Source organism: Pteropus vampyrus, unplaced genomic scaffold, assembly GCF_000151845.1.
Source record: "Pteropus vampyrus isolate Shadow unplaced genomic scaffold, Pvam_2.0 Scaffold217, whole genome shotgun sequence".
In the NCBI taxonomy this organism is placed as follows: Eukaryota; Metazoa; Chordata; class Mammalia; order Chiroptera; family Pteropodidae; genus Pteropus; species Pteropus vampyrus.
In genome coordinates, this window is record NW_011888998.1 from 3,448,372 (window position 1) to 3,467,477 (window position 19,106).

The 19,106-nt window shown below is 39.1% G+C and overlaps 1 protein-coding gene and 1 pseudogene across 1 annotated transcript; both read left to right on the top strand.

The window, feature by feature from the left end:
- Nucleotides 1-7,934: 7,934 nt before the first annotated feature.
- PIGM (phosphatidylinositol glycan anchor biosynthesis class M) lies at nt 7,935-10,068 on the top strand. The gene has a single exon (XM_011373086.2). It carries the CDS (start codon nt 8,184-8,186, stop codon nt 9,453-9,455), a length of 1,272 nt encoding a protein of 423 aa, XP_011371388.1. The 5' UTR covers nt 7,935-8,183; the 3' UTR covers nt 9,456-10,068.
- An 8,240-nt stretch (nt 10,069-18,308) lies between these two features.
- Nucleotides 18,309-18,427, top strand: LOC111747322 (annotated as a pseudogene).
- Nucleotides 18,428-19,106: the final 679 nt, after the last annotated feature.

Sequence of the window (19,106 nt, forward strand, 5' to 3'; positions counted from 1 at the left end):
CCGAGATTTAGTATAAAATGAGTAGCAGTATCATCTCTCCTTTGCCATAAGGCCAGTTTCAGGCAAGTTAAAGGCATACTTTAAAAGATCAGACTCAGGCCGTTCCTTTTTCTCCTTGGGGACTGGAGTAGGGGTCAGGAAGGGTATATGGGTACTAGAACTTTCTCTAACACCTCAAATCCCAAGAGTATTTCCCAGTCTCATTTATAAACCAGGGAAATACCTCCCATGCCCCAAAGTGGTTTGGCATAGAATCCCTGTATGAATCAAGTGGCAGTTTAAGGTGGACTCAGCCAATTGTTATAAGCTACACACTTACTTAGAATGTGTGCTGCATCAGTGTGCAGAGCCATGCAGAGAAAATCACAAAATTCTGAGGCTGAAACCACGGTTACCACTTACTACAATGGCACAAGATCCTCTTATATTGATCTCTCTTTGAACTCTAATTATACCTTGAAAATGAAGACCCTTTATTCTCCACTTACTGTAAACCCCACCATTACTCCCTAGCTGTAAGAAAACAAAAACCGGAAAAACTTGAAACCTTGAAACAGAGAACAGAAGGCAAAGAGCCAGCTTCTGGTTTCTTAACTTTGTTTGTTAAACTTACCCGATTTCTTTCAATGTGCAAGGGCAAAAAGCACTGCAGTGTGTGTGTATGTATTCTTATCTATTAGCAAGTTATCCTCCATCTAGTTTCTTCTGTACACAGCGGCTTCCCTCCTGAGGGAATTACTCTTCCCACCCTCTGATGTCTATTCTAAGCCCCCAGATTCTCCTCACATTCTTGGATGACAAAATTAAAACATTTTCTGACTTACCCTTTCTGATTCTCCACCACGATCCCAGACTTTGCTCTAAATTGCATTTTAAATCATACTGTCCTTTTAATCCAGCTTGGCTTATTCTCCCATAACCCGCCTATCCCCCCAACCCAAAAGGCTCTTTAGACTGTAGCCCCCATCTCCTCTGAACTGAAATCCTCTTTTAGGCTATCAGATGGGCTTCAGAAGCAGCCAGGTCTACTGAGAAATGGGGCCCCTGACAATACCAACCAGGGACTTGGCATGTCAGGAGAGCACTAGGCACAGATGTTCAGGGGGTAGATTTCAGAGGATGGGCAAAACAACTGATAAAGGCAAAACAAAAGATGAGAAAGGCCACTACTGAGGAACTTAGTGAAAATGATGACATCCCGAGTTTTACTTGGCTAGCAAACAAGAAGGTAGGTAGAAGCTTGGGGACTTAGAATATGATATATATGAAAAAGTTTATCTAAGAAGAAAGAAACATAATATATATATTTAGAGAGATGTATATAGGACCAAATATACTGAATGTACAGAAAGGAAGTGTTCAGAGATCTTAGCATGGGGGCAGATATGGTTTCAGGGTAGGGCTCCCCAGATTTCCAAACTTACAACCAGTGATCCTGGTTTCAAAATGGAAGTGAGATACTTGATGAAGGCTTTCAGGTTTGATAATGGGAAAGTGAGTGGTGGAAGCTTCAGAAATAAAGAGGCATTCATGAGGCTTTCTATAAACCCTGTGCTGCTGATAGGACCAGGAAGATGGGAGGAAAAGGGAGACACTTCATCCATGGAAATCTAGGAGAAGCCCTACTTATTCTGTGTGCTCCCATCCCCAGAAATGTCCTGTCACTGTAGCACTTTTTAAAAATGTTAAATAAAAGCACCCTTCTGTTTCCCTCCTGAAGTACATTGTATTTTCCTTCTTCCACAGGGGTAGGGGCAACTGCAGCTCCAGCCCCTGGAAGTAATGGCTATTCAACTGAGAAGCTGAACACTTTGGTGTGTGGAGGCACTAAAAAGGAGCCTCGACCCTAGAAAGCAAAGACCAGGATGAAAGTGATGTTGAGCCAAAGAGAGGCAGAGGCCCAGCTCTCAGTGTGGCTGTGAGCAGCCCAAAGTGAATGCTGTCTGTGTTAGAGGGGTCCTAATCCTGGCATTTGGGCATGGGGCACGGTGCTTTGGCTTTGATGCTTCTGTATGAAAATGAGTGGGCTATCAGATGCCCTAGGAGATGGTGCAGTTATATGAGAGGCTTCTAAAATCCCTATTCTATGCTTCACCTCATTATTCTCTGACCTCTGTCAGTTAATAAGATCATCTGGGGATTTCTCTATGAGGCCTGAGCAAAGGAAGCCAGTTTTACTATTGCTACAAGCCAGGACACTGTCCCTTCTCCAAGGCTGCTACCCTGGTCCTGCTAGTTAACCTAATTTATTTGTAAAATAACACTCTACCTTTGCTATAAAGTTAGCATTGGCCCCCAGACTCAAGTAATGGCCAAATCTACTGAAGCAAAAGTAGTTAAGGATAGTTTTCCCATGCCTTGCATTAAAGACTAAACCAGGTCAAATTTACCTAGGAAAAAGACGTGTGAGATTTTTTGGTTTATTTTAGTCTGTTCAGAACGAGCTACTAAATAAAATGAATGAATCTGTCCTTCACTCTAGCTTCTTTCAGAAATCCAAACAGTCCTATTATTAAGACCTGAACTCATAGGCCTATGTATGGGAAAGGAGGCTGTGCTGGAAGAAACTCTGATCTTGGGGCCAGCCTTCCCTTTACTGTTATCATCCATTCCCTTTACTCCTTTCCCATACCTCCTTTCATTAATTTTAGGATCCTTTAACAAAAACCTTTCAAACTCAGTTTTAAAAGGACAAGATTTATGGAGAAAAAAAATTAAGACCCAGAAATCCGAAAACTGGCTCAAGTTAATCCAGGAAAGTCAAGTTTCTTTGGATCCCACGCATTGTCCCTTGTGGCCAGTGATCGCATGGCCAGTTTCTCTTCCATGCTATCATGTAGACGTTCCTTATTTATTATCCTCAAGGCTCTACAAGCCTACTCATTTCATTGTTGAGTGTTTATTTCCCCAACTCTCAAATAAATGGATTTGTCTTCTATTCATATCTGTCACTAGCCTGAAAAAGCCCTGGTTGTCAGTATCTAGCCCTGAATTATCTCAGACAAGAAGCAACAGATTCCAGTCACCGACTCTTGTTTCCCAGAAATGGAAGGACTGAGGTAGGATGGGGGAGAAAATAGGAGCTCTCATCATCATCAGTAAATACTTATCTATAGTATGTGGGAAACACTAGTTTAGTTTGAGTCATAAGACATGTGAGATATATAAGATACATGAAATATGTAGTCCTTTAAAGTTTGAAGAAACTTATGAATCTGTGAAGAAAACAAGATAAAATAACAAGCAGCATACACTAAGGGAGAGATATACCATTAACATGTTTCAATGAGTGAGATCTCTTTGGAAAATATTTTATAGGGATAGGCATTAAGCAAGGGATGGTTTCAATCTAAGTACTCTGGTTTGAACACATTTGACATGAGAATCAAGAAAAATCAGCAAATACTGAGTTCCTATTAGGTGGAAGGTACAATTCAGGTAACAGATATAGAAGACATGATACATGCCATAAAGGGACATAGAGACTTATTGGGCTTTGCACCTGCTGTTCTGTGAAACTCTCTCTACTACTTGCCAATCCCCAACTCTTACTATGCCTATCTTTGAGCAAACCCCTGTTAAAAGCTATGAATGTACCCATATTCCTCTTTCATAGTACTTACCACAGCTGCAATTTTATATTACTTGTGCATCTGACTAATGTCTGTCTTGCTCAGACAGTAAGTGTCTCATGGCACTTAAGGTCATGTGAATAGGATTCATGTCAATGTCTGGTCACCAGGGACCCAGCGACAAGGTGACCAAGCTAAATACCAAGCACCTGGCATGTATGATGCTCAATAAATACAACAAAAGGAAAAGAGAGAGGGAAGGAACTTGCCGAAAGTTCACACAGCTAGTATGCAGCAGAGTTTGTATAATTGTTAAATAACCATAAAAAGTTTAGAGAATATATTTCATAAGGCATGACATCATTAAATGTTAAAAAATAGAACAGACAATAAACACCATTTTGGGGAGGGAGAGATCATTTCTACTTGTTAAGGTCTGGAAAGAATTTACAGAGTTGAGATCTAAGCTCAGCATTAAAGGACAAATAATATTTGAATAAATGCAGAGAAATACAATAACTTGTAGGTGGTAAGCATGAGCAAAAGTACTGTAGGAAGAAAACACAAGGCAAATTTAAGGGATGGTTAATAAATGTAGAATTAAGGGCTTTATAGGTTGTTCATCTATAGATTGAAAAGATAGGGTAGTGGAGGGATTAAATATCAGTCTAAATAGTTTATTGTTTTTTATAGGCACTTGGGAACTATTGAAGATGTATGAGGAAGGATAGAATCTAATTAAAGTATTATTTATGAATATCAATCTGGCAGTGGAATTCAGAGACAGGAGACACTGAACCAGTTAAGAGACTTGCAAAAGTTTGTGGGAAAGGTAATTGTCACAGATCCTAGTATAGTATAAGTGCTCAATACCTATTAAATTGAGTTGTCGAAGGTCTGGACTAACGATGCTGAGAATGAAAAGAATTAGAAGTAGAGTCAAAGGAAATTACAGGAAATATAAGCAAGATCTAGAAAAAAAAAAAAAAAGAAGTGATTGAATTAGTCAGGGCTCCAGCAGGAAACAGATGGCACACTCAAAGGGCTAACTGGACATGGTTTAATGAAGAGATTATGTACAAAGGTGTGGCTTGGGTTAATAAATCAACAAGGGATAGTAAAGCATCCAGGAACTCTAAACGGTAGGAAACCTTTACAAGTCTTAAACCGACTGGGACAGTTATTGGACTCTGGTGGGAATTGTCGACAAGGGAGAGGGTTACGGCTTCAGTGGAAGTCATGGCCTTAGGTAGAGGAACTCAGCCACTAACAAAGACCTGCTAGTGCCTCCCATCGGTCTATTCTAATGTGAAGGCCCAGGGCAAGGGAGACCATGTGATGTTGCCCATAGAAGTTAACCACGTAGAGCATAGACATGGACAGTGGATCTGGAAACGTAATGAGAGCATATATAGCAGTGACCAAGATCAAGGTCCTAGGTGAGGTTGCTAGCTAAGGATGAGCTATTCACATGTGCTTCCCTAGTCACTGGCTCTAAAAGGATGGAAACCTAGAGGTAGACAGAGAAAGGGGAAATTAGGACTGTAATAGTTCAAGAGGTAATGAACAGTTGAGCATATGAAACGAAGTAGCCCTTTCAGGGAAAGGTCAGTAGAATTCCTAAGCTCAATGCAAAAAGCTCAATATGGGGTCCGTAGACTCTGTGGTACTTCTGTATCACCTAGAAAGTAAAGAAAATCAGACCTCCCTGTCCAATTTATTTTACTGGACTTAAGTCCCTTCTTCATTCCCGCAACTATTATCTACATCTCACTCATTTGACTTCAGTGACTCAAACTTAGTTTCTTGTTTAGTTGTTTTTCTATCTGTTCAAATTAGGTGCCTCTCCCTTCTTTACTAGGTCGGCTCTACAGGGACAAATTGGCTGAGGCCTTTCTGCCATAACACCTAAACTAACCCAGCCAAGGGTACTCTTAGTTAATCCTCAGACATTTATCTCCCACATCCTCTACCTTCTGGGACTAAGTCTCACTTTTATGGCAGAGGAAAAGAATAAGTCAGAGATAGAGTCACAGAGAGACTATCAGAAAGATTCGGATAAGAGATCAATGAGAGGAGGCAGAAATTAGAATTCATCATCAACATTTTATTTGTAGGTTTGTCACATAGTGGTTAAGAATATTCTGGGCTGATTAGAAAAAATGAAATCCTACCATTTGCAATGACATGGATGACTAGAGGTTCTAATGCTGAGTGAAATAAGTCGACAGAGAAAGATAAATACCATATGATTTCACTTATATGAGGAATCTAAGGAACAAAAAACTAATCAAAAACAGACTCACAAATATAGAGGACAATTTGGTGATGGACAGAGGGGAGGGAGGTTGGAGGCTGGGACAATGGGGTTAAGGATAAAAGAAGTACAAATTAGTAGTTGATAGATAGTCACGGGGATGGGGAGCACAGCATAGGGAATGCAGTTACCATTAATATATTGGCTAGGTGGAAAACCAGAGGAGAGAAAGAGCAATTAAGGGGATCATTTTATAAACTATATAAATGTCTAACCAATGTACTGTATACTTGAAACAAATTTAAACAAACAAGTAAATAAATAAACAAACATACATAAATAAATAAAAAGAATGCTCTGGGCTGGAGACCTGCTTTTGAGTTCCACCTATCACTAGTTCACTATATGACTTAGAAACATTACTTAATATCCATTAGCCTTGATTTCTTCATTTGTAAAGGTCAGAATATCAACCATCCATGATATTTAGCACAATGCCTGGCACATTGCAAATAATTCCTTGACAAAGCTGGCTATTAAGAAATCAACACCAGCATTATTATTCATTAAATGGTGATGTGCTGCCATTGCATACATGGCTATCACACTGCCAAAAAAAAGGTTGAAAGGAATTATCAATATAAGGCATATAATTACACCAAGGCTTATAAAAGGGAAAAGATATCAGGATATGAATAAGGAATGTAAAAGATTAACATAGTTCCTCCAAAGGATAACTAACTATAAATTGTATGATGGATAATGGAGGGTAGTCTTGGGAGCTGCATGTTCAGATTGGATGGAATCTCCTACTCTCCTTATGCTAGTTTAGAAGACTCCTCCTAGGAAATAAGATCCATCTGTAAAACCAAGTAAATTAGTATTTGCTGACCATTCGCTCTGTGCCTAAGACTGCAATAAATATGAGTAATTAAAAAAAAAATAAGGATAAGATATAATCTCTACCTCAAAAACCCTACAATCTAAAATAAAATATAAAATTCTACAATGTAGACTGTAAGTGCACTAAGTGCCCATAGAAGGGAAAGAACTAATAGGTTAGAGTCCTTGGTGAAAAATGCATGGAAGTAGGGTTGGAGTGGGGTGGCTGAAGGGGGCAGAACTTGAGGCAGGTAAAGGATATTTGAAAGAAAAAAGGATTGGGAGTTGGGGGCATTCCAAGGATGCCACTCCAGAGGTATTTTGGTAACGGGAACATCTAAAATCTATTCAACTATTATTGAATGCCTACTATAGGTCTGGTAATGTGTTAGATGCTGAGGTACAGAAAAGGATTAGCTCTTTTCTTAAAGAGCTCAAAGTGTCCTGATGGGACACTAGAAGAGAGAAACAAACAAAAAAAATCAGTTGTGACAAATGCTATAATAAAAGGATGGTCATTCCAAGAGGTAGTTTTGCAGCACTGGGACAGCGGGAGCTGGACAGGACTTTCATGTAGCAAGGTAGGGTCTTCTGTGTGAATGACTTGCCAGAGCTTAGAGCCTATTTGTCGCTGGTATCTAAGACATAGTTAACGCCTGAGCCGAGGCCTTAAGGGTTAAGTAGGGACTGGGGAGGGGAAGGCAACCTCGGCAGAACAGCAAAAAACAACGGCACGGCGGCTTAAAGGCCCAACGCAGTTTAGGGACGTTATGAAGCTTCCCGGTCCTCCTTCCCACCCCTCCACCTAGGGTTGCGTAAATTCGAATTTAGATATACAACTAATAATTTCAAAGTACGTATAACTATGTCCCAAATATTGCACGGAACGTTCACACTCTGGGCTCCCTTAAACTCATTCCAGTCGGCCCTGGGGCCTACAACTCCCCAGGATTACCCGCGAGCGGTGAGTAAAGCATGAGAGACTATCAAAGGTTTAGTTTTCCTTCACTTCTACATTTTTCACGCTTTGGTCTGCTTCCCAGCCCTGAGGGATATAACTCGAAGCTCCCTGCGTTCAGGGCTCTGGCTCCACTGACTGAAGTTGGGGCGGGAGAATGAAGGGTTCATTCACACGGGAAAATCTCTCCTCCCTCGGTAAAACGCCAGTCATTGCGGCACTTCCAGAAAACGACCGGAAATTCGCCCCTTCGGAGGCGGAGCGAAAGCGAGACAGCCAATACAGAGGAATGTAATTTTCTGGCTCGGGTGATTGAGAACCCAGTGTGGAGCCCGCGACCGGAAGCAGTGCGGGGGCGGGACTTCATGCCGGAAGTGCTTGTAGGCTGTTGTTTCTGTTGGCAGCGTGGCTGGTGGGAGATGCCCCGTCCACCTGAGGCTCGGAAACGGAGTGAAAGTTTGCGTTTCGAAGGCAGTTTGGTGCTGGGGCGTTGCGGCTGCCTCGCAGCCAGATCATGGGCTCGACCAAGCACTGGGGAGAATGGTTCTTGAGCCTGCGGGTGCCCCCCGCTGGGGTATTTGGTGTGGCCTTTCTTGCCCGAGTCGCCTTGGTCTTCTATGGGGTCTTCCAGGACCGGACTCTTCTCGTGAGGTACACAGACATCGACTACCAAGTCTTCACGGACGCCGCGCGTTTCGTCACCGAGGGGCGCTCCCCTTATCTCAGGGCGACCTATCGTTACACTCCACTGTTGGCGTGGCTACTCACTCCTAACATCTACCTCAGTGAACTCTTTGGAAAGTTTCTCTTCATCAGCTGCGACCTCTTCACCGCTTTTCTCTTATACCGCCTGCTGCTTCTTAAGGAGCTGGGTCGACGCCAGGCTTGCGGTTACTGTGTCTTTTGGCTTCTTAACCCCCTCCCTATGGCGGTATCCAGCCGAGGCAATGCGGACTCGATCGTCGCCTCCCTGGTGCTTATGGCCCTGTACCTAATAGAAAAAAGACTCGTCGCGTGTGCCGCTGTATTCTACGGTTTCGCAGTGCATATGAAGATGTATCCAGTGACCTATATCCTTCCCATAGCTCTCCACTTGCTTCCGGAACGCGACAATGACGAAAGCCTCTGTCGATCCCGGTATTGCTTCCAGGCTCGTTTTTACGAATTCCTGAAGAGGCTGTGTAATCGGGCTGTGCTGCTCTTTGTAGCAGTTGCTGGACTCACATTTTTTGCCCTGAGTTTCGGTTTTTACCATAAATATGGTTGGGAATTTCTAGAGCACACTTACCTTTATCACTTGACTAGGCGGGATATCCGTCACAACTTTTCTCCATACTTCTACATGCTGTATTTGACCGCAGAGAGCAAGTGGAGTTTTTCCCTGGGAATTGCTGCATTCCTACCACAGTTCATCTTGCTTTCAGCAGTGTCTTTCGCCTATTATAGAGACCTTGTCTTTTGTTGTTTTCTTCATACCTCCATTTTTGTGACTTTTAACAAAGTTTGCACGTCCCAGTACTTTCTTTGGTACCTCTGCCTACTGCCCATTGTGATGCCACGAGTGAGAATGCCTTGGAAAAGAGCTGTAGTTCTCCTGATGTTGTGGTTTATAGGGCAGGCCTTATGGCTGGCTCCTGCATATGTTCTTGAGTTTCAAGGAAAGAATACCTTTCTGTTTATCTGGTTAGCTGGTTTGTTCTTCCTTCTTATCAACTGTTCCATCCTAATTCAAATTATTTCCCATTACAAGGAGGAACCCCTGACAGAGAGACTCAAATATGACTAATATATATACTCCAGTTCTTCTGCCACTTGTATTACATTCTGATTGTTCTTAATGGACCAGAAGAATGCTTAGAAAAAATTTAATTTCTGACGAAAATTAAAATGAGTATTTGCCTCACAAAGAGGACTTAATAATTGAGGTCCATCCTTTAGGAAATTTTAGGACCCATTTATCTGGGAATGGTGGGAAGTAAAGCTTACTTGTTTGAAAGTGGAAGAGCTGATGAAGCTGTCAGATGCTAAAAGGTTTTTGTAGGAAAATACAGCAATATAGTCAGAGACATAAGGTCTAAGCCAGTATTTGTTCCATTTATGGTATGCTACTGTCTGAAGCTCTTATCTTTTTAAAGTTTTCCTGATAGCTATGAAGACGCAAAATATTCCTAAAGTACAGCTTTTAGATATAAAGTGTTAAATAATACTACTGTGCTTAGGTTGAGAAAGTTAATTCTGTATTAAAAACGGAGGCATAGATAAAGAATCCAAAGAATTTAAATTGTAATCATGTTTCATGTATTTGCTTTATAATTTAGTTCTTCAGCACTTAGTCCCAGTGGAATTAGACTAACATTTGGTTTTATAAAAAGATTAAATTCATCCATCTTTAAACTTGAGTTATTAGATATTTTAAAATAGCGTCTCGCTTTTGATATTTGAGGTCCACAAACGATTAGGACATTTTCATGTTATACCCCATTGTTTTTAATTTTCTGGTTGTTAAAAAAATATTTTTCATCTTGAATTTAAGCCCATCAGGTGTTACTTGTGTTGTAAAAGTGAATGTTAGCAGATTTTAGGTGATAAAAAAATCAAATTGTTAGGCATTTCACAGCTTAAAATTACCCCACTTAAAAAATTTCATGGTAGAAATGAAGACTTATTTGGGAGGCCCCTGGAAAACATGAGGCATCCTAAGTATGCATTAGTCTTCTAGACCAGGAAATTGAGGGAGAGATTGTGGAAATAAGGCTTTGCAGATTCATTTCCCTTATTACTATAATATTTCTGGGAAAAAGTGCTTTCAACCAAACAACCTAAAAAATTTTTTAAAATCTTGCCCATTAGATTGGGGACTCCCTAACTCTAAACTGTAATAGCAATATATGAGTTTGATTTTATGGTTGTGATTTTTAAAGTTGAGTAATTTAATAACATTGTTCTTTCACAGTGAAAAACCAAACCGAAACAAAAAAAACTCCAGAGAAGTATGTTTCACGTTGGGTAAGACCTACAAAAGCCTTTGAGAACAAGATGTCTGTAGGCTGGTCATAATTAAGAATGCTGTTACTGACACCATTTAGATGGATATCTTTGAGACCTGCCATTAGAAGGGAAGAATGGGTGGCTTTGCATGGGTTGCTGTTTGGGTGAAAATGGCAGAGAATTAATTGTTGAGTACAGTAGTGACCTTTCTTCTAACATCTAGTCTCATATTCCACATTAGGTTTTATCTTGAGGGCTCTTTGTATATGACTTCACTAATTGCCTTCCAGCCATGGAATTCTTACCTTTTTTTTTTTTTTCATAATAACGAAAAAATTTGGGGAGCAGAACTGGTGGGGCAAAGGATGGGAAACAGAAGTAGAATTCCAATTTCTCAATATAATTGTCTTTTTGATATTCCCGACTTTTAAAAAATAGTTATAAGTATATTTACTTATTCATTTACTTATTTTTTTACTTTAACATTTTTTGTTGTGGCTCACTCTTCATACTTGCATTGAAATTGCTAAATAATATTTCATTACATAGATGTTTACCTTGTAAATGCATCATTCTTCCACTCATCATTAAGATTGATTCTAATTTTTAATATTCTAAATAAGATTTAAAAATTTTCCATGTTTTAGATCATTCCCTTAAACATTCTTAAAAGTCAATTGAGTTTTGTTGGGGTCTCTGGAGGGAATTTCAACTCCAGATCCTGCCTTGAAGGAAATTCTCTACCAAAAAACTGCAGGCATTTCTTAAAAGATGCAGAGTATTTTGCAAAAAGTTTAGTAAATTAACTCAAATTATTTTCTTTGGTCTCAGTTTGTTTGTTTGTTTGTTTGTTTTGGTTTTCTAGTTTTATAAAATCTCTTCATTTGCTATTTTTTTTTGTTTATTGGTTCTTTAATCACACCTTAAAATTGTATAGCACTTTGACTTATTTCCTACATAATTCTTTTTGTTCTTATACCACACCTTAAGATCAATATACCCATTTACAGATAAGCATAAATTATTAACATGAGGATTGGTTCTCAAGATAGTCTGTGTTCTAAACAGAGGGGACTACATAACTTACTTTCTTCTGTAGTTGCCTTAAGGTTTTCCAAATGTGGTCCCTAAATATCCCTAAATAAATTCCCTGGATTAGGGCCATTGTAAAGGCTAATATATCCCCTACCTCCACACAAAAGAATCTCTTTCTTAAAACCATAGATTTTAGTTACTGACTTCTTACCATCTGTCTGAATGACTCTGTAAGTGACATAGTTTCAAAAGTTTTGTGAGACTTGAAATTAATTGACTTATGGCTTAATATAGAATATATTTCCTCAGCTGTTTCTGCACTACCACTCCCACCTCAAACAATCTGTACCATGAGTGGAAAAGGAAAAGATGAAAAATTTCACAGGGGATAGTCCCTAAATGCAACCTCTTTCCCCCCAATACTTTATTATCAACACTTTTAAACATTACCCATCTGCCTTCCATCTAAGTTCATATTTGCTTTGTTTATATTATTTTGTTTATATAATTTTTTTCTGAACCATGGGAAGTTGCACACATCACTGAACTTCACCACAAAATACTTGAGTGTGCATCTCCTAGAAATATTGTCTTAAAAATCTATAATGTTATTGAATACAATTTAACATCCTGTCCATTTTCAAATTCTCCAATTTCGTGTTTAATCTTAAAGAACAGATAGATACTCTTGGATCTTAAAGATACCCTGAAAGATACCATGATAGATAATCCATAATTAAGAAGTTTGGATCTTTTCCTGGTCTTTAAAACAGACAAAAGGGATTTACTTCCCATCAAGTTGAACAAATAATTTTTTTGTGTAAGTCTGCCTCCTAAGAAAACATAGGGTAGTAATCATCCCTAAGAAGTTTTCCAGATAAAAGACTGTATGTGTTTGGATTCCTAATGTCCACCCCCTGCCAAAAAAAACAAAAACAAAAAAACACCTGATTAGCTGATTTTACATCTTGATGATGGTAAGTTCTGGCTTTTCATGATTAACTGATTTGGAGTACCTATTCTGCGTTATGTGGTTTCATGCAATTTTCACAGCACCACCTTAGAGATGGTATTCACCTTCTACATTTTATAGATGAACAAAGAAGCTCAAAGATTAAATGACTTACTGATAAGTGACAGAGCTAGAATTTGAAGTGAGTTTCCCTGACTAAATGTCATACCCTTTCCACTGTATTATGTTTTGGATTTTTCCAAAGTGTCCAGACCCAACAGGTGAAGATTGCTATTGGAATATAAATGGAATTCAACACTAATAAATGTTTTGCCAACCAATATGTTCCTCCTAATCTTTTAGATAGGCAGTTCTCTTGCAGTTGTGCAAAAGTTTCTTTCATTCCCAAACTTTCTCTTCAGTAATTCCAGAACTTCGATAACCGGCTCCCACATCGAAACTCTCACTAAATTGTATAATTTCTTTGTTGCTGTTTCCATAGCCTGGTCTAAGAAGTTGATTTGCTAAACCACACGGTAGCCCAACTATTTGTAAATCAAACTATAGAAATATTGTGGCCATTTTAGTATGTAAATGATCATTGCTAAATTTCTCCTGCTGTCAGTGTACATTTTGCAGTGTGTATCTATGCAGGTCAAATTCATGATTTAGACTGATAGCATAGCATGAGAGCTCTGATTCAGATAGCTTAGGTTCAAACCCCAGTGTGTGACTTTAGGCAAGATTCTTTTTAACTAGATAAATTAGTTTTCATTCTATGAAATGGGGATGATAATATAATCCTCATAGAATTGTTCGTAAGGGTTAAGTGAGTTAATATACCCAAAGAGCTTATGTTGGTACAGAGCAAGCTATTCCGCATCGCCTGCCCAGCTTTTAACATCTGTACACAAGTCATTAAAGCAGGAACTCCTTTTGGAGTTTAGACTTAACTTAAACCTTTCCCCACAAGTCTAATGGATATAGGAAAAGAACCTGGATTTATACTAAATAATTGTTTTAACTATAAACTCTTTCTTCTAATCTTGATCTGGTTCTTTGAAAAGATAGCAGTTTTATATGTAAATATATGTACAGATTTTTCAAATGTCTAGTTCCAGCCTGACAACTTTATATTTGTGTATTCCTGTCATACATTAGCTAACTCTAAACAGTGCAGATTTGGTTCATGACCCTAAATTACATAGCACTTCTCTCCATTGTATTGAGGGGTCATTCAAGGGTTTGTGCTCTGTCAAAGGAAGTACATGCCTACTGCCTGGGTCAGAATTCTCAGAGTAGTACAATCATATATTCAGCACTGAGAACCAGGAGAACCATTCATTTAGTCTAAGCAAGCATTCATGTTCATTATTCTGAACAAAATCCAGACTAAATGAAAATATTTCTAGCTGCCCAGACCCTTTGCTAATTGTTATGACTTGTATAAAAAAAGGAAATGACACTAATAGTGACTTTAAAAATAATTTAGAGTATGAATATTTGAAGCTCAGTTTATGAATATTTGAAGCTCATTTCATTCCATAAGGAAATTTCCAACTTTCTCTGCTTTCCAGTCTTTCAGCAATTATAGATCCAGGACCTGTGCCAAGTCTTATAATAGTTGAGTAAGACAAGATCTGTGTTCTTGAGGAGTTAACAATAAAGACAGAAACGTACCTTATTAATGAAATGCTACATGATATAATAAATGATATGATGGCACAACCATTCTGTGATTTATAAAATGGAGAAGTAGAGGATAATACTGTTCCTAGTTTACAGATTAGAAAGTTGAAGCTCAGAAATGCTTGCTTAGACTAAATGAAGCTCAGAAATAAGTGACTTTCCAAGGCCAAACACTTCGTTAATAGCAAGACTAGGTCTAATTCTGTATTTTGCAAGTCCTTAACTCCATATGATGGCAGGTGATTACAGTGAAAAAGTTCACTTATTTACCAAGTGTCATTTATTTAGGAAACTACCTAGCAAAAGGTTGTGTCTTCTAAGTGCCAGGCATTGTTCTAGGCATTGTGGATACAGCTGTGAGTGTGGCACTTTTTCCTCATGGAGTTTACCTTTTCATGGGAGACAAAGGATCAGCAAGTACATGATTGTGATGATTGTCATAAAGAAAAAGTAGGGCAAGCTATGGAAGAAGCAAGTGATGGCAGTGAAGAGAGGAGTAGGTGGTGTTTTAGATAAAGTACTAAGAGAAGGCATCTTGAGGTGACATTTGAACAGAGACCTGAAGTGAAGACATGACATTCATGCAACTATCTGGGGAAAGAATATATCTTGCTGAATGAGTAGCAGTGTAGACACTCTGAGATGGAAATGAGTTAGGCATATTTAAAGTCCAGCAAGAAGGTGAATATAACTGATTGGCGTGAACAAGGAGCAAACAATGTAATTTGCAGTATCCAGTAGAACAACATGAATGCTAGTTGAAAAATACAATCTACATTAGCATTTTTAGTGGCCTATAATACAGTAACTGGGTTCTACCTATTTTTTCCTAACATTTGAGCACAAGTTAATTTGTAAGGAAGATGAAACATATTTAAATAGCTTATATCAGAGCAGGGCCACAAAGTACTTTCATACATTGTTTTGAGATGTGAGGATTTTAAAAAATGCCATTTTACAGATGAGAACCCTAAGGCTCCAAATATATGCAGTTTGCCTAAGAGACAGGACCAGAATCCAGATCTTCAGGAGCCTAACTTACTACTCCTTTCTCTGTACTCCCCTTATTTAAATATGGTGAGAAGACTACCCAATGGACCCTAGAAGGCAAGAAATTCAGGAAAAAATTGTTCACCAGATCATTTATTCATTCATTTAGTAAACACTTATTAAGAGCCTACTTTGTGCCAGGCACTCTGCTAGGCTGGGAGGATAAGGATAATTATGACAATAGTCCTAGTTTCAAGGAACTTACAATACCTAATAGAGGATACAAATAGAAAGATGATAACTCAATGTGACAATGGCTAGAGTAAAGTACATATGAAGTAGTTGGGAGCACTTCACTAATCCATCAGTTGGACAAGGCTAGCACAGACCTAAGTACACGCTAGTGTTAATTAAACAAGGAAGCCGTTAGACGGAGGTGGTTCTAATGCCTTAGCAGTCTATGTAAGCAAACCAAAACTAAGCCCGTAAATGCCTCAAGATTAAGAAATTAAAACCTGAGAACAACCCAAACATCAACAGCCAAGGTAACTTTCCCAAATAACACAACAGATTAAGCTACAGCCAATCAAATAATTTCCCTGCTTTGCTTCTGCCTTCTCTCTATGCAAGTCTTTCCCTTAGCTCCTGTCAGTGAAGCACTCCTGGATACTTCTAGTTTGACTTCCTCAATTCAAATCAATTTTTGCTCAAACAAACTCTTAAAAAATTTAATATGCCTCACTAGGTACTGAAAATTTTGTTATCTTACCTGTTTTTCTTTAATACTAGTTAAGTTTGGGGTGTGGGGGGCTATTCTTTGAAACTCCCTTGCTGAAAAATCACTTAGTGATTAATTATACTTTTGCTAATCCTTAGCTCACAAGACCTTTTATGAACTGGCTCCACATCTCAAGCTTCATCTTCCACCTCACCCCACTCTACAGTTATACCAAATTATACCACCTCTTTGCCTTTGCATCTGCTGTTCCTTTGACTTAAACATTCTTCTCATTCCCTCATCTCTCTGACTAGCTCCTGTTCAGTTTAAGAATGACCTTCACAAAACATTCTCTGATTCGGTACCTCTATTATATAGCGCAGATCACATTGTACTGTGTATCCCATTTGTGCGTCTTGCCATCTAGACTGTGAGCTCCCTAAATACAGTGATTATTTCTTATTCAATGATGATATTTTCCTGGGGCTTTCCCAGAAGCAAGCAAGGCCAGACAGGAGTAACAATGTCATTGAGCTGCTGGATGTGCCCCATACTCTCCTAGGTTCGTTGAACTGAGTTGTACTTGAATCAGTCAAGTGAGAGCTGGAGATGGTGGGCTCCTTTGCATGGTTAATGGTGGCGGCTATGAAAAGAACAGGACCAGTTTCTGGGTGCCTGTCATTTCTAAATGCCATCAGTATCCACCAAATTTTCTAAGCTAGAATCTTATAATCACTTCCTATTCCTTCTTCTTCACTGGCTACATTCCTCCCCATCTAATCAGTCACTAAATCCTGTCAGTTCTACCTTTTAATGTCCGTGGAGCTTACTGGCATCTTGCCATTGTCATTGCAAAGTCTGCAGTTCAGGCCCTCATTATCTGGATTGAATAGCTTCTGACAGGTTGGTTGTCTTGTTTCCTGTCTCTCTCGCCCTTCATTCCACCTCTCATTTATTTTCCCCACTGCTGCCAGAGCATGCTTTCTAAAGCAGATCTGATCCTGTCACCATCCTGATAAAAGCATCCTCGAAGGTTCCGTGACCTGCAAGAAAAAGTCCAAATTTCTTCCTTCCTCCGTCTTGCACTGATTTCTCCTATTCAGCTCACCCTAGACCACTGGATAACAGTTTCCCGAAATTACCAGACTATTAAGCTTTTGCTCATGCTGTTTCTCTGTCTAGTGTGCTTCTGTTTTTCAGATGAGCTGCTACTAATTTTTCAAGACCCAACTCACAGGACCCTTTCTCTATCAGAAGGCATGCAAGGTGAATTTCTGGAAAGAGGTTAACTTTTAAAAAAATTAAAGAAAAATAGGGCCAGAATTGTGTAAGATTTGGTAAATAACCTTTAGTAATGCATTTTGTCTATTATAGTTGTTTGTCTCTTTCTCTCAGAGTCAGGTAGCTCCTGGAGAACTAGAATTGTTTTTGTGTTTATATCCTTAGCATTCAACATAAATACTCAATAAATATATGTTAAATAAAGCTGGAATGGGGAAGGAACAAATGTTTACTGAGCACTTATTGTGAACTTATATGCTTTTCACACATTTCATTTCACTTCATTCTCAAAACAACTTTTTGAGATAAATATTATTTGCTGACAAAAAACAGACTCAGATAAATAGTATTTTTCAAGGTCATAAGCTTATAGGGATGGAGCTAGAGTTGGAAGCTAAATCTGGCTGACTCTGAACCCTTCCTCTAGAATGATTCTCAGCCAGGAGCAATTTTGCCCCCCACTCCGGGGACATTTTTGGTTGTCACAACTGGGAGATGTTATTGGCATCTAGTGGATGGAGGCCAGGAGTGCTGCTAAACATTTTCCAATGCACAGGAAAGCCACCTACAACAAAGACTTTTCTGGCCCCAAATGCCATAGGATCAAGATTGAGAAACCCTGCTCTAGACCATGCTGACTCTATTGAAAAGTAAATAATCAAACAAAATAAATGAATCCACCTGGAAGCCAAATGGACTAAAGTAAAGCCTTAGGGCCTTGGGGCCAGTCTTGAACCACTGGCACTGGGAGGAAAAAGAGACTTTTTCGTGCAGTCTCTGACCTGCCGCCAATCTTATGATTCTCTCACTATGGCATCCACTCTTTCTTCTTTCCATCTTCTCTTCTCCACTTATCTTTTTCCTCAGCAGACTATTTTAGCTTGGAGAAGGCAATTCAAGATGTGATTCCATAGTGTAGCAGTCAGCATGTCTGCTTTACATGCAGAAGATCCTGAGTTTGCGCCCCAGTGGGGCCACAGTCCATGGTCTACGACCATGCCACCCTGAACAAGCCCGACCCCATCTGATCTCTGAAGCCACGCAGGGTCAGGCCTGGTTAGTACTTGAATGGGAGACCACATAGGAAGGCCAGGTGCTATAGGCATAAAAAAAAAAAAAAAAGGCAACCCAGAAAACTCCAATGTTTTCAGACCTCTTTTCTAAATTAGAAGATAGAGTTAGTATATTAGAAGCTGCAGGTTTCAAAACTGACAAGATCTCTAGAACCTGGGAACTTGGCCAATTATATCACCTTCTGAAATTGACAACAAAAAATATGGATGAGATTAATCACTGTGATAATCTTCCCAGGAAATAACCCACCTAAAAAATTCTTGATAAGTGTGCTGCTGTTAAGACTTGGCTGTCTCCTAATTTCAGCCAGGGTCCATGAAGGGAAGCATTTAAAATGTAACCTGTGTGAAATAAACCGTAATCTAGATTGTTTTTAAATATATTTCCTGAGGAAGTGTTCTAAATGACTCCTAAGTGTAACTATCTGTAATTGTTAAGGAAGCTTGGCTTTTTAAATTTTTCTCAGCCTAATAAACTCTAAGAGGGATGAACTGGGTTTATTTTATCAGTATCTCTGGCGTCAGAGGTGTGGATGAATCATCATTAGAGAAGGGTGAGAATTAATGGAAGTGTGTGTATAGTGGTGGAGGGAAGTCATAGAAATACTATTCCTAATGAAGTGATTCTTAATCAAGAATCCAAGAACTTTTGTCGTATGCAAAATTGTGTGTGTGTGTGTGTGTGTGTACACATGTGTGCGTATGAATTTT